The 15192-nt window shown below is 35.5% G+C and overlaps 1 protein-coding gene across 3 annotated transcripts in view; it reads right to left on the bottom strand.

The window, feature by feature from the left end:
- LOC131573653 (ankyrin repeat and sterile alpha motif domain-containing protein 1B-like) overlaps nt 1-15192 on the bottom strand; it is a 409781-nt gene that overhangs the window by 330048 nt on the left and 64541 nt on the right. For all 3 annotated transcript variants that reach the window (XM_058827806.1, XM_058827807.1, XM_058827808.1), the window contains 4 exons: nt 13416-13491; nt 11154-11255; nt 3640-3750; nt 443-618 (listed from right to left, as the gene is read on the bottom strand). In XM_058827806.1, the coding sequence (XP_058683789.1) occupies nt 443-618; nt 3640-3750; nt 11154-11255; nt 13416-13491 (465 nt within the window). The remainder of the gene's footprint in view (nt 1-442; nt 619-3639; nt 3751-11153; nt 11256-13415; nt 13492-15192) is intronic.

The raw sequence follows: 15192 nt of genomic DNA, 5'->3' as shown, positions 1-15192 counted from the left end.
GTTAGAGATTCAGCCTTCGGTATCATTAGACTACCAAGAAAGCTATATAGTAATAAAATGTATAAGAAAAATAACTGAGGATGTTTAGCTGGTTCTTCTGGGGGCATTTTTGATCAGATTCTGTTAACATTTAAAATTCAGACTAGTATTGAACATACTGATCTCCACTGATTTCACAAAAAAACCCTTCCTTGCCCTCATCATGCTCAAGACAACTAACCTGAATGGATTAGTGGTGACATAAAAATCCATTCTGAGGTGTGGGAAACAATGAGAAATTAAGTGAACATTACATTCTAAATCTGTAAGAACCACATGTTATGTATTTTTTTATGATGTTAACCTTTTACTATTCTTACTCTTTTATTATTTCTTTTTTGAATGTGCTATAAATAAATCAGATTTAACTGAATATATTGTCCTTGTATCCCATCTTACTTACTACATTAAGCTTGGTTTGGCTTCCACTGGTCATAAGATCTTCCTCTGATACTTTACTAAAATTTTCCAGATAATGGTCTGATAGTGTATGAGACAGATCTTCAAAAGAGTATTCCTTTTCTTGGCACAATTTGATTTCATCTAAGAGCTTTGATAATTCTCCAGTCACAGCTTCACCTTTAAAAACAGACACACCATTAGTCAGTAATTAGAATACTGGGACAATTAATGCTTAAAAAGGAAATGCACATTCTTTAAACTTTATTGAGTATCTGTTATTTTCCATACTTCATCTTCTACACAATCATCTTCATGCACCGTTCTCTGTTCAAAAATAATGGCAGCTTATTCCAGCCTGGGAATTTGCTGGAGGCAATCTACATTCTTCTGCATTGCCCTATACCTTGCATTTAATTAAGATGAATATACACTTACCCTTTCTCTGTTTTCTAATCCTGAAAATTTATAGAAATAGCAACTATCCAAGAATGTAAAATTAATCCAGGAAAGGAAAGTTTCTACAAACATACAAAGCAATATCTCATGTTCTGCATTGGGTTCATGTTTGCTGCTGTAATTAATTAATACACTACATAAGCTCTGTAAACTGTGAGTGGTTAAGAATGCATCTCTCCCCCATCAAAGCAGATATGCTTTATGAATAATTCTTGCTCACTCTCCCAGGATTAAATGGAATGGTGGAAGAATACACTGGGCAAACCCTACATGTTTAAAATATGCCTTCCTACAGTCTATCAGAAACACATTTAGTGCATTCTACATTGTGTTTCATGTTTTCTCCTTAATTGATCAGATTTCTTTAGTTAAGAAATCTACCAGAACAGTAAGACAATAGGCTTCATACGTCTGTACTGAGGAACACTATTGGAAATAGTGGTTGTAATAACTAGTAGAATCACACTAAGTGCTAACCATTCTGCAAATAACCCACTGGCAGCAGTAAGGCCCCTACAGACTGAAAAGCTACTCAGTATGATCAACCCACATTGGGTTCTGATTCTGTACTGTGTGTGTGCGTTACAACTACCTTTAGTAATAGCAATAAGAAATTAAAAAGCCAAGAGTTTCCAGGAGCAAATAAGAAACCCTTTTATTTAACTTTTTTAATGACTGTTTACAACAGTCATATTGGTGGAAACTGCAGTGCTTAGACTTGATAAAACACAGATGCTTCCATGTTACTCCATCTTTGAAAATAAAATGTTGAAAAGGAAAAATAGAGTGAGCATATTAAGCTCAGCATACATAAACCAGACTTAAGTACACTTGCATAACTAAAGAATCAACTGATAAAAGTGTACTGCTTGGTACAAAGCTCTGTTTGTTTCAGATTTTTTCAGTTACTGTTTGCTATGCTAACTCAAATACTCAAAAATGTATTTAAAGTATAACCACAGACAGTTATTACCAAAATTTTCAGAGACAAGAACAAGAGTTGTTAATTAAAAGAATGTAATTGCTTTGTAAAATCTAACAAATTTTGCATTCAAAATTCTTGCTACTCTTAGTCAATGGTAGCTTTGCATGGAACTTTTAAACTAAACAAAAATATAACCAGGTTTATTTATATTTTGATTTTTAACTAGAAAATCAAAATTATTCCAGATTAATATTATAACTAAAAATTGGAGGTAAAATACCTAAATATAAAAAAACCTGTTATAAAATCTAGATACAGTGTGCTATAAAGAAACAGAACTATTGCTTCCTACAGAGCTATATTCATGTCCCTAGTCCCACATATGGCCTGCGGTATTTCTTACTGAGCAAGAATGAGTTCTGTGGGACAAAACTGGACTGACCTGGGTGAGAGTGCACTAGTTGACTGGCTGATTGCAGCCAGTACACACAAAAGACAGATTTTGCCTATTTCTTTGAGGACAGGTACTAATTAGGGTCTTTTGCCTCTATCCAGCTCCCTGTTTTCATGAAAGTCACAGAAAGGTAATTGGTACTGCTATCCCTCTTCCAAAGCTGGTTTAAATTATCCAAAATTAGATTGTCAATGAATGGCAGACAGATGGATGGGAAGCATGATCATGTACGATTTCTTTTCTTTAGTATCAGATTACACAATAGACAAGCAAAAGCCAGCTTGCATGTTTTACATTATTTATACCTTGCAAGAGGAAATGAGGAATGTGAGATCATGACCTTATTGTTAAGAAGTAAAACATATTTTAAAAATATTTGCTATTTAATTTCAGGACAGACATTTCTATTGCATATGCTAGTTTGCTTCACAATCCTGCTAATCTCAAAAGAACTATTTATCTTCACACACCACATATGTTTTAAGTACCCCAATGGGAAATACTATTGGAACTACAGCATTTATTCACTATCACCATGAAGATCATTATCTGACATGCATCAGGAACCTTCATTCTCTCACGAACAAAAACTATCCCAGTGAACATGTTTTAGAAAAAAAAAAACATACTAAAAAAACAAACAAACCACTATGAAGAAAAATAACACCACAACTCACACAACAAAACCAAAAACAGGCTAAATTATTTGCCAGCAATCAATTACATTCACTCTGGATGATTACTGAAGGCAAAATTCTGGTTTGGTTCTATAAGAAGATGATTTTCATTAAAGACACCACACTCAGAAAATGCTCTATTTTAGTGGCTGTGGTGTGGAAACGGTGAATCAGAACATAAAATGAAAGCACATGCACACAAGTGACTGCCACAGTGTATGAAAGCTGTGTTAGAAGATGAATGGAATAGCAGTACACTTGTGACCTTTAAAGAGGCTTCCAAACGCAAAACAATTGGTAGATGCACTCACTGGGAAAGATGAAGTAAATTCCATTTTTAACTTGAATGTGAACAATACATGCAGAGTATTTAAACATATTTAGTACTTTTGTTTTACTTGATTATGAAATGGACAAGGCCAGATAAATTAAGAAGATTTAAGATCAAACAATGCAGTACATTGTAGTCCATTAGTGACTTGTCTTTTCTAAGAATACAGTTCCTTGCTTTTCTAATGGCATGGACTCCAGTGTATGTAGTCAAGATAGGTGATTCATGGTAGAAAAAAACATACTTGATATCAATAACTTTGTTAATATTTTTCCCACTTCATACGTTTAGATGAATGTTAATATTAAAGAGAAATTCAGTACAGTTTTTGCATTCACAGAGTACATATATTTACTTTTAGCCTTTGGAGATGGAGGAACTTCTGGGGACAAAACACAAGACTGATGTTCTGCACATTCCAGTGGGCGTTCCTCTGAAATACTTGCATTTCCTGTTTCCATGTATTCTGCAAGTTAAAGATACAAATACACTTAAAAGACTGAATTAAGGGGGTTTATTTCAATCAAAAGTATATTTGCTACTTCGTTTTTCATTAAAGCCTTTTCAATTTTTCATATTACAACACTGTAATTATTCATAAACACTGCTGCAAGGCAATCATTTGTTGAAAGTACTATAAAACAGTATAATGGCCAGTCCTCTAATCTGTGGAAACTGCTAGAGAAATCTCAGTGTAGGGGTAATGAGTTGAGACTATCCCTGTGTTTTTCTTGTCTCCTTGAAATATCAACATAACTGTTCTATTACATTATTACAATTAAAAGGGACTTCTATTCTAAGTTTGTGGAGGGTTTTTTGTCAAGATATTCAGGATGCTCACAATAGATGGAGACCTTGATATTGTTAAGAAAGCCAAATACTCTGCTTGCAGCACAGATATAGTACATGAGGGAAAAAAAAGCAAACAAAAAAAAATCCTGAAAATTTAGTTTAAAATAGCAGTCAAAAAAGCAGTGTGCTAAAATTTCTAGTTTTTGTCCTCAAAACTTCCCTTGCCCCATGTTTACGACAATGTTTATAATACCAGAAAAACATGAAATAATGAATGCTAATCTTCAGTTTCATTACTGTTCTTTTCTTGTAAAGATCTACATTATTTTCATGTGCTTTTGTACATAAGCTACCTCAATGGAAAACCAAAACCTTAATGAATTTCAGTGCAATAATAAATAAGAAACTAATTTATTCAATAGTAGCAATTATTTTTTTTTCAGCAGAGCAGCTGGTTCTCAGTTTTGGCAGTTATTCTGCATCTGCATTTTCTTGAGTTTCTGAGAACTGTTTAAATAATTTCATTCTGATACCAGTAGTAACCACAATAGGATATGTCACAACACACACAGCAGCAAAGTACAATAACATCTTTCATCAATATCACACTGAAGGACTAAGGAGCTTCTGGGAAGTGGCATCTCCCTGATTTAATTTCTACAGTCTACAATGCACTTGTTTAGCTTGCTGCTACTCATGACTAAATAACAAATCCCAAAACCCAAATACAATCTGTGATAAAATAGACATCTGAGAAATTGAAATTGGAAATGGCATAGAACAGCATGCAGTTTCAAAATGCTTTGCAGATTGTTGGGGTATTTTAAAAAAAAATTGTATGATTTGAAAGTGCCATATATTAAGTTTGATGATTGGCAATGGTCCCTGGCATAATCTGTCATACATTTCTTCATATGAAAATGGGTCCTTATTTTGTGTTTTTGTGGGGGTCTGAAAGCAAAGAAGCAAAGATGAGCTGTAAGAGACCATGAGAAAACTAGCACCATGACAAAATGCTCTGGAATGTTTTCCAGCTCTGTCAGCAATAGTATTTGTCAAGTTAATGTGCAAGATGAAGAAGAGATATAAAGGAAGACAGACCCAAAGAAAAGTAAAAGAAAAAAGAAATTCAAGTCTGAAAAATGTTTGCTTAGTAATTATGCAACTTTCCAAAAGGAAATGTAATTCTATGAGGTGAATGCTACAATTATTAGATCAATACAGCTATGACTAGGAAAGGAAATGGAGGGGATATTGTGAATAACTCTAACCTTGCTGTCACATAATCATACAAGACTGTGGTTTTAAAATAATTCTCTATTTTTATTCTTTGTCAGGCCTTCCAGACCAATGCACTTACCTGCTGGAGGTTAGTTCTGAGGAGGAAATCCCAAGTTCAACATAAGTCTTAAATACTTACTTTAAAAAATGCAGATTTTCTTCCAGAGAACCTTTATAACTGGCTCACACAAAGTACAGTACAAGAGGGGTGGCAGCATGCCAATGTTGTGAGGGTACAACCCTCAAAACTTTGGGCTTCTGTGGGATTTCTAATTTGGTTTTATATTATTGAAAGTTCTACCAGATACATACAAGACAAAGACAGGGCCTCAGCTGAAAGAGGCTTAAGTCTGACAATATTCAGAGAAAGAGACACAAAACAGAGACAGGCGGTCTCTGTCAAGAGCCAAATTTAAAACACACAAAAGCATTGGATGTTTTCACCAATGGCTGCATTCTATTGGAAAATAAAAAACCCAACTATTTATTTTAATCATTATTTTCCTTTGAATTAAGTATAAGTTCCTTTCTTTTGTTTTTATACTTCACTTCAGCCACGCCATGGAGTAGATTCATATAGAGTTCTTCCTAGAACAATTTTTCCCTAAGGAGACCAAAAGGCTCCAAAAATTCTAAAAAAAACCAAAAAGGCCAAATTTGATCAGAATAAAAATCTGAACACACCTTTTCAAACAAAAGACTCTCTTAACTAACTAGATCACAGAAATAAAACTTATATAGGAACCAGTCCCCTCCATAGCCAATGTCCTTCCAGGGAGGGGCTTACACCTCCTTCACTCCGCATCTTCCTGAAGGGCAGCAATCTTCAGAAAACCCTCTGCCCTCCCTAAGACTCTTCCAGAACCTGTCTGAGGATTCTGCAGCTCCATTGTGTCCTACCCCAACCTGAAAGCTCTCAAAAAGCTCCTCCCAAAACAGCTCACTTGCTCCCATGGGAAGGAGGCCACCTGAGTCTTCATGACCCAATTCCTCTTCTCTTTACAGAAGATGCAGTAGCAGGAAACTGACTGGTAACTACCGTTGTCAGGTGTGCTAAGCTGACAGACGAGCTGTGATGGAGGATGGTTCACTTCAGTCTCCTAAATTTCAAAGGACAATTTCTAAATTATTCAAGTTTAACTTAATCCCAGAGAAAGCTGAAATCAGTAGATGTTTTTGTGCTTGTGTTCAGGAAAGAAAACAGAAACAAGCACTGAAGTACCATGATTGTGAGATACGTAAGGGTGCAGCTAAACTTTCAGTCTCAACAAAAGCAGTTAAATTAATTTGTGAATGCAGTTAATGCTCTACAGCCTTTGTACAAGAGCCTACCAAAGAAACTGAAAAGTCCTCAGAAAAACAAAATAAAATGAACCCATAAACAAAAAATCCCCAAAACAGTGAAGGGTAATTGAGATCCCAATTATTTTCATCTGATGCAGCTGTAATTAAATCCTTGACTGAAAACCTATTCCATTCCTCCAGTGAGGGTGGCCTCCTGCACTCAAGGGAATGGAAGATGTACTTGTCCACAGAAAGAGCAGGAGAGAATGAGAGAGAGAGAGAATACATTAAAAAAAAGAAAAAAGAAAAAAAAAAAAAAAAGCCAGTGCTAATGACACCAAAGATATTTAAGGAAAGAGGGATAGAAAAGCAATAGAAAGGAGTTCTGGTTCTGCAGCTGTCTATGCATTTCCCATTTATGAATAATTTGGTAACAGGTACAAACAATGTTAGGTTTCTAAGCAGCTTCAGCAGAAGAGAGGAAACAGTTTTCCAGTGCATCTCCTTCCATACTGTCTATGCAGCAGCGTTTACTGGGGCTCATGCCATTTTTCATCTGTTTATCTACTATCTCCTTTGTTTCATAGTAACGAGAATTCTGCTTCCTGAAATAGTAAAAGAGCAAGATTCTAATAGAGAGCACAGTGGGCTGTGGAGAAAGAGTTGAAAGATGGTGCAGCTCGCACCTGCGTCACGTTCACATGTGCTAAAACTAAAACACAGCTGGTTGGTTTAATTTTAGGCCTACTAGCCTTGGCAACAGCCCTTTTATCTCCAATGCCTAATTATAAAAGCCCTAAGCGCCAGTACTGTTAACTGCTTCAGCACTGAGTGCTGTTGTTTCACTGCACCCATGAAATGCATCCAGTAGCCTGGCCTTACTTGGCACAGTATCCTAACTCTACCCTCTCCAAGTACATAGCACATATACAGCTATTTCTTCCTTTCTACCTTAAGAATCCAAACTCTAATAAGTATTTTTAAGTGAGTTCAATGCTACTCAGATCTAATGAAGACACAGAAAATTATGAGATATACAAAAGAGAGAGAAGTAAATCCTGAAGCGTCATTTCTATTAATTCCAACTATAATTACCAGGCAGTAAAAAAAGCATTAAGTTAGTGGCCAAACTACCAGAATAGCTGACTCAGCCTTTTTCATGTTGCTCTTTTAAGTGATCTTTTAACTTATTTTCCTTCTATCAGGTTATGTGCCAACATCTCAAAAAAGATGGCAGGCTTTGCGAACACACAAAAAAATTTTTTTGCAGAAACTTCTATTGCTGTTTTCTCAGGATAGTAAGAACAGATGTAAAATAAGGATCACAAGAATGCTAGGATCACTTCTAAAACCTCACGGGCAAAAGGCCTTGTTTCTTTAAAACTACAATCTGTAAAAAGTAGTTTTCTAAATATTCTTAAAAGAGGGAGGACAATTTCTATCCAAAATTCTTAAATTCTGGGAGAGCATTTATTCACAAGTGGCTACCAGCCCTGTTGGGTTTAGTATCAGTTCATGGGGTTTAGTGTTACTACCTTCATTAACTGCTTCTAAACACAGAAATTACTGTTATCTCCTTCAAAGTAGTTTCTTATAAATATTCCCAGAACTAACTCATTCTCTTTATAAATATTTCTTCAAACTCTGTTATCCCTCTGCATAACAGGCCCACCAGTAATACCAGTCACATTATTTCTTTGTCCATTTCTGCCAGCCTGTCCATTGGTATCTTTCAGTCTCTGTTTTATATTTTGAAAGCTAATGTTTTGTGGCAGGGAAAAAATCTATGCTATGTTAATACTATAAACTGTAAAGTGACACTCAGAACAATGAAAAGGGGAACCAGTAAAAATTAATGAGAATGCTTAGTGATAAAATCTTAGTCTATCCTGGCAACAAGGTGAAAGAACAAATTAATTCCACTATGTCTGCATAAAGCACAAAATTAGCAAGAAACTTAAAAAATCTGCCAGTAATTGTCTGGCATCATTAATTTAATTTCTATTTCCTGTAAGTCTACATGAAAGAGCCTTGTAAGCTGCTGTAGACAACCATCTGAAGACAGCAGCCTTAACGGGAATTTATTTGGAAGTCACCAAATCTCTCTTGGTAATTGCCTTTTCTTTGCATGGAATTCATTATGCACTGAAGTCGAACTCAATTATAGTACATTCAGGATTCCAAAAATTCCAGTGCTTCATTGATTTTTCAGCTACAATAGGATAAATACCCATACTTCAGTGAAGAGTATACTCAGCTGTCTTTTTTAGAGGAGTGTAGGTCAACTGTATCATCAATAGTGCTAGTACTGAATCCTGCTACTCCTGACTTTTTCAACTTCAGTTCACAGTTCAAACTTTGATGGATAAAGATTCAGTGAACATCTTGATGATGAAAAAGAATCTATGTAAGCTCCCCAAGGGAGTTCTGAAGGGACTCCTCAGGTTGTCTTAAGAGTCAGAATGGCATCTTTGTAACCATTTTTCATTCTTGCACACCACTTCTGATTATAGGCAGAGAGCAAAAATAAACAGCTGCTCATTACAAGACAGTTTCATCACACTAATAAGAGCTGAAACTACTAAGCAGTCATTTTTATACTTCAGGGCACACTTTTGAAAAAGACTGCATGTCAAAGCAACAAAAAGGATTGAAATTAATATATTTATTTTTCTCTCTGTGTGTGGTAAAGACTGAGGGCAGGTACCGATCCATTAACATGAGAAACCCATGAGATGGCATTGGGTGCTTTATTATTCACAGAGCAAGGGTACTCTGAAAAAAATGTTTGTCAGTGGAGACTGCAAGGTTATCACACTGAGGAGAAAATGGAACAATGAAGAGATAGTAAAATTAGTTTAGTTGGTGATGGGATTTTATGATGAATCTTAGATTAATATCTGAAGGATGTTTGATTCTGATGTCTAAGAAAATGGGAGTTCTGACCAACTGTTTTCCTGCCACTGAAGAAGTTCTAGTATGACATTAACCCTCTGTTCTTCTACATGGTACTATGTTCATGCTGCAGCTCTGTGAGGACTTAAAGATTGAAGTTTGAGTCTGGCTCAAATTAGAAACTCCCTTCTGCTGACAGGGGAAGCCTGTGTCCTCCACACATCTCTTCCTCCTCAGTTTTCAATGCACTGTGTAGTTACCTGAGATAGAGGCAACTCTGAGACCTGAATCACACAGGAGGCAAGCTAATTAAAACTACAGAAAGTATATTTATAGATTTTTAATATTGTTTCTCATTATTTTATATATATAATAAATATATATTTTGTATTCTACCAGTTCATGAGCTGAATGAGGTCACTTTGAAGTCTCATGTAAATGGGAAATATGTAAGAGAGCTGTGTAGGTGGAAGTAGGGGAGGAGGAAGGGGGGAAGTGAGGGAAAAGGCAAAGGAAAATAGGAAGGGAGAGAGGGAGACCTCAAGGCAAGCTGTTAACTGGTTCAGCTCTAATATGAATGTGCTCCTTACGGGAATACCTCTCCTACAGCCTGCAAAATTTTCATTATACTTATAGAAGCTTTGTGTTTCCAGTCCATCATCTTACTGGAAAACTTCACAGAAGCTGTTCAACTAGTTTGGAAATTATTCAGGAAAGAAAGGACACAGTATGGCCACATGACCTCATTTTCTCTAGGAAATATTCTTATAAAATACAGATATGAGGGAGCCTGTAGCATGAGCTAGTTCATGTGTAGAACCAACACTGAACTGATTAAAATGGCTTATTTAATGGTGGGAATAATCAATAGAGATGAAGATGCAGCACTGATACCTGCAAGGACCTCCTCTGTCAAACACACTTAGTGAAAGGCTAATCTGAAAATGCAGGGAACAAATTGCACAGAAGAGAAGAAATTATGCTTAACACTGAGTTATGTTCTATCTCATGTTTCATCACTTTACTGCTATCTTCTAGAGCAGAAGATTGAAGTAAACAATGAACTTCCATCAACCTGACACCGTAAAAGTAAGACAGGGAATGAGAACAAATGCATGTATGAAAAATTGTATTATTTCTCCTATAATAAAAAGAAATACTGCCTGATTTTTTTGGTTTTGGTGTTGTTTATTTTATGTTGTTGTTGTTGTTTTTTTTTAAATTTAAGAAAATTGAGCAAAATATAATGAAATTGAGAAATTGTCATCATCTTTCAGTCATTTAGTTGCTATTTATGAACAAATCAAGCATTTCAATTTTAGGTTATCATTACAATTTAATGGAACTGCTATTGAAATATTACAGTATGCTATGGTGTAATGAAGAATGTAAAAAGACTAAGTATAAGTGACATGCCTTGCTAATGTCAGTGATCCTCAAAAAAAGAAAGGCTTTACTCTGAAATTCAGATATTAGACAACTTATTTTTGTTCAACTAGTCTTTTTAAATCAAAAGACTGCTCCTTTATGTAAAGAAACATGTTAAGAGTAGAAATTACTATATACAACCATATTTCTCTATTTTCTCTAACACATGTATTATTGAATGTGGCTTACCTTGAAGTAGAGCTGCAATTTGGAGAGACTGCTGAGATGGATGTTCTTTAAGTATATCCAAAACTGTTCTACCCAAACTGTCCTTTATGTTGGTATCAATTCCTGAAAAAGAAATGGATCTGTGGTGGAATATTTAACCCTAAATGCTTCGGATTATAAATGTGTTATATCAGACTGAACTATCTGACAAATTCAAACCACGTGGTTTTACAACTGCATTACAGCTGAAGTACAGAATACATTTCAGTTTAAAGCTTGAGTAGCCTAAAATTCACATGCTGACATGGATGTTTTTTATGTTTCCATAGAATATGGGGATATAAAGTAACCAAATTTGGGATTATTTTAACAGATTGTTCCTAAGGAACAGAGAGCCATACTGGAAAGGATATTTTGTAAAATCAATAAATTATTTGAATGTTTCTCCTACATTTCTCTCCAAACTCCAAATTCATTGGGAACTTTCTAGTCCATAGTACAAGTATGCGTTTTGAGAGCAAGACTGAAAATATTTTTATCTGTATGTTAATAAAGTTGTACTTCATGGCAACATTTTCAAAATTCATGCCATGAATAGACTGAAATATCCATGTGTATTATACAGGCATTATGAACAGCCACGGGATTTCCTCACACACTGTCCATACTGTTAACAAAGTAATGGCTTGCTTTAAACTGTGAATTAAGTTTGAGCATTGCCCTGAATCAGAACCTGTTGTGCGTGGTACTTGACTCTCTACCTTTGCCTTGTAGGAGTTTCCTTGGAAATTTTGCCTTATGATAAAATACTCAAGTTGTTTTTCCGCTTAGATGTGCTTTCATAAAAAGTAAAGATATTAAATGTCTTAGCAAACAAAGTGAAATTCTTCTCAGGACACTAAACAGAGAAAAATAGAGAAAGCAGGATTTAAAAGGACACTCTGAAAGCGTCCAACAGAAAAGGCTGCAATTACGGTAATTTCCTAATCCAATGGACAGTTTCCTAATTTGTTTTGTGAGAAACACAAAATTTTCTCTCTGAAAAAAACCAAAATATTACTGGGCTATTTAGCAGTGGCAGTTGACTTTCAGAGGCCAGACATACCAGCTCACATCTTTCCTTTGTAGTAGCTACCTATAACATCTTCTGACTCTTTTTGAAGAACTAGAAAAAAGGGGATTGTTAGGTATAAAAGGCAGAAGGTGGGGAGTGTTGCAAGAAGTGCAGAGCATTTGGGGTTGAAGGAGTTCACAGTGAAGATTCTACTCCACTGTCTTGACAATTGTACGCTGATAGAGGCTGTAACACATTAATCTGATAAAGGTGAGCCTTTTCTGTGGTCTAAAGGACTTCCTGTGTTTGTGTGATGTTCTCCAGTCCTTCCTTTTTTAGGAAAAAAAAGGGCCCTGCCTTTTTTAGGGCAGGTGAAGATCCCTTTCAGCCTCCTTCTTTTTCATCCAGACAGAAAAGAAACTTGGAAGGGCCTTTTTTTTTTCTGAAAACAGGCCTGAGACCAGGGATACACTAGTTGAGATTCAGCTGAAGAGCTGTGATTAGGATAAACCTTTTCTTGCAATGTATGAGTAACACCACAAGAACTGATAATAAAGACCAATGAGATCCCTCAATGTAACGGAAGTACATGAATCTACTACTATTTCTTAAGTACTTTCATTCTCATTGGTCTTACAATTTATCTGAGAAGAGAGTTATCTAGATGAGTAATTTACCTACAACAGTTCTGAAACTTATTATGCAGTAGATGGGTTGTTTGGACTTTATATCCCTGTTCTTCTTTTCTTTCAGGACAAAATGCAATTCTCAGAGACACAGTGCCTTCCCTTTTCTTCAAGGCACTCAGTTTATACAGGAAATGAAGAAGCAGGCAGAATGGTATGTTGGCTAGGAATAGCTAACTGAAGGAAATAAATGTGAACATGAATCCTGTGGTCTCTACATCAAAGAATATTCTTGGCTGCCTTTCAGAGAGAAAAACAAAATTTTATGTAGCCATTTTGTTCTCATAATACATTTATTTTCAGAATACAGTGGCATACACTGAGTCATATATGGAATTTCTGAGTCTGAACATCACCTTTGTTCTCTGTGTATAGCAATTTCTTATTTTAAAAGAACACTGTTTTAATGAGAAGTACATGTGATTAGATTTGAAAAGGCTGATAAAGATAAAAGTAATTCGTATAACCAAAACTTAAGGAGGCATACACCAGATTGGGAAAATTAGGGGTATTTGTTCAGTGTTTCCTGTAAATCAAATTTACCTGTTTCAAGCAAAATGCGTACTACCTCCACCTTTCCAAATAGGGCTGCTTCATGCAGGGCACTCCCTTTTTCTGTCTAGAAAAGAAATATTGTGACATTTAAAATATCAATTAATCTTTCTGTAAAGAATACACTCGGAAAATAAGTATTTATTTTTTCCCTTCTATTTTAACTACACATAAAAAACACTGAATGGGCAAGAATAAATACTAGAATACAAGATTTTTTATTATTATTCAGGACAAAAACAAAAATGCTGTCAGTTTTATAATAAAATTAATAAGTATATAAGAAAATATAATAGGAATGTAATACAGCTCCCTGTTAACAAGCCTGGGTTTATGTAAAACTCCTATTACAGGCAGTGAAAATCTACTCAGTACCATCAGTGGAACACAGCTCTTCAGCAGGGTCAGACAGTTTACATGTGGACATCTACAATTAGATGTTTTAATGTGAAACTGATCATACCCTGGGTCAATTCAGTTATACTGTGAGAGATGTCCTAGGATATTCTGGTGTCCAGCTGCTGGTCCACTTGATGTTCACATTTGATCTGCCTCACATCTGCCTCATACAGATGCCTTGAATACCCTAGGGCACCCCCAACAGCTTTTGATGCCCGTGCTTATGCCATTTAAATTCTACCTTAGATGCCTGTGACTTTGATTTTGCAGTTTTGACACAAAATTCTTTGTGAGCAGACTTTTGCTCAAATAAAATTTACAGTACTAAAAAAACCCACTATCTCTCTTAACAAGCTACATTTATTACTGCTGTTACTGAAAAATCTGAACAAAATAGCTTTCCATCCAATAGCATTAAGCGTTAGCTAGAGCACTACTAGATCTCACTGAGTATCTGACTTACCTCTTTTGGTTTTGATAGTAAATTAGATTTTGAAATTATTTGTGGAAAATGTTAAAGGTTTTACTGCTTGAATTTGTTTTTTTTATATACTTTATCAAGTCATACTTACTATGGTGGAAAGACCTTAAAGACACACACATACAAAAACCAATTCTGAAATAAAATACTAATTCATTATTAGTTGCATCAGAGTTACAGCAATGCAATGACAGAATACTTAGAATTAATCAGAGATCCTTATATGGGATGTGAGCCCACTGTAAGTGTACATATGTCCCACCAATGCTTAGTACATGGAGATATAAAGTAGAGCATGCCCATCTACATCCTACATACCACTTATACTAACAGTGTAACAGAGAGCAGAAGGAAGTCAGTAAGAGAATATACATACAAAACACATATCTCAAAATAACTTCTAATATTTCCATTTTCAGAAACAATCCAGTTGAACATTCCCAGGTTTATTTGGAACAATAAGACTAAATATTCAGATTTATTTAGAGGTGGATTCAGAATCTTTTACTCAAACAATATCTTCAGGATACTTCCAGTTAGTGCAATTGACTTCAAAATGGGATAACTCTGCAATGACGGTGCAACCACAAAGGTACACACAGAGATTAATGTGCAGCTTGGAAATTTCTGGGAATGAGAAAAATTCTCAGAAAAGTCACAAATAGTTATAGTTCTGATTACTGAAACAGGCTTGACATCAGCAATCTATTATTCTCTTGGTGTGATATGGCACTTCCTTTGGACTGACCACTTACTGGCATGACTATTGGGTGGACCTGGCACTACTAAGATGGAGCTCTCTGTCATCAAGGAGTGTCGACAGCAGGTCAAGGGAGGTGGCTCCCCTTCTGAACATTACTGGTGGATCCACACCTGAAATGCTCTGTT

This window comes from Poecile atricapillus, chromosome Z (assembly GCF_030490865.1).
Source record: "Poecile atricapillus isolate bPoeAtr1 chromosome Z, bPoeAtr1.hap1, whole genome shotgun sequence".
Lineage (NCBI taxonomy): Eukaryota > Metazoa > Chordata > Aves > Passeriformes > Paridae > Poecile > Poecile atricapillus.
Note: the sequence above shows the minus strand (reverse complement) of the source record. Positions and strands in the feature narration are given on the sequence as shown.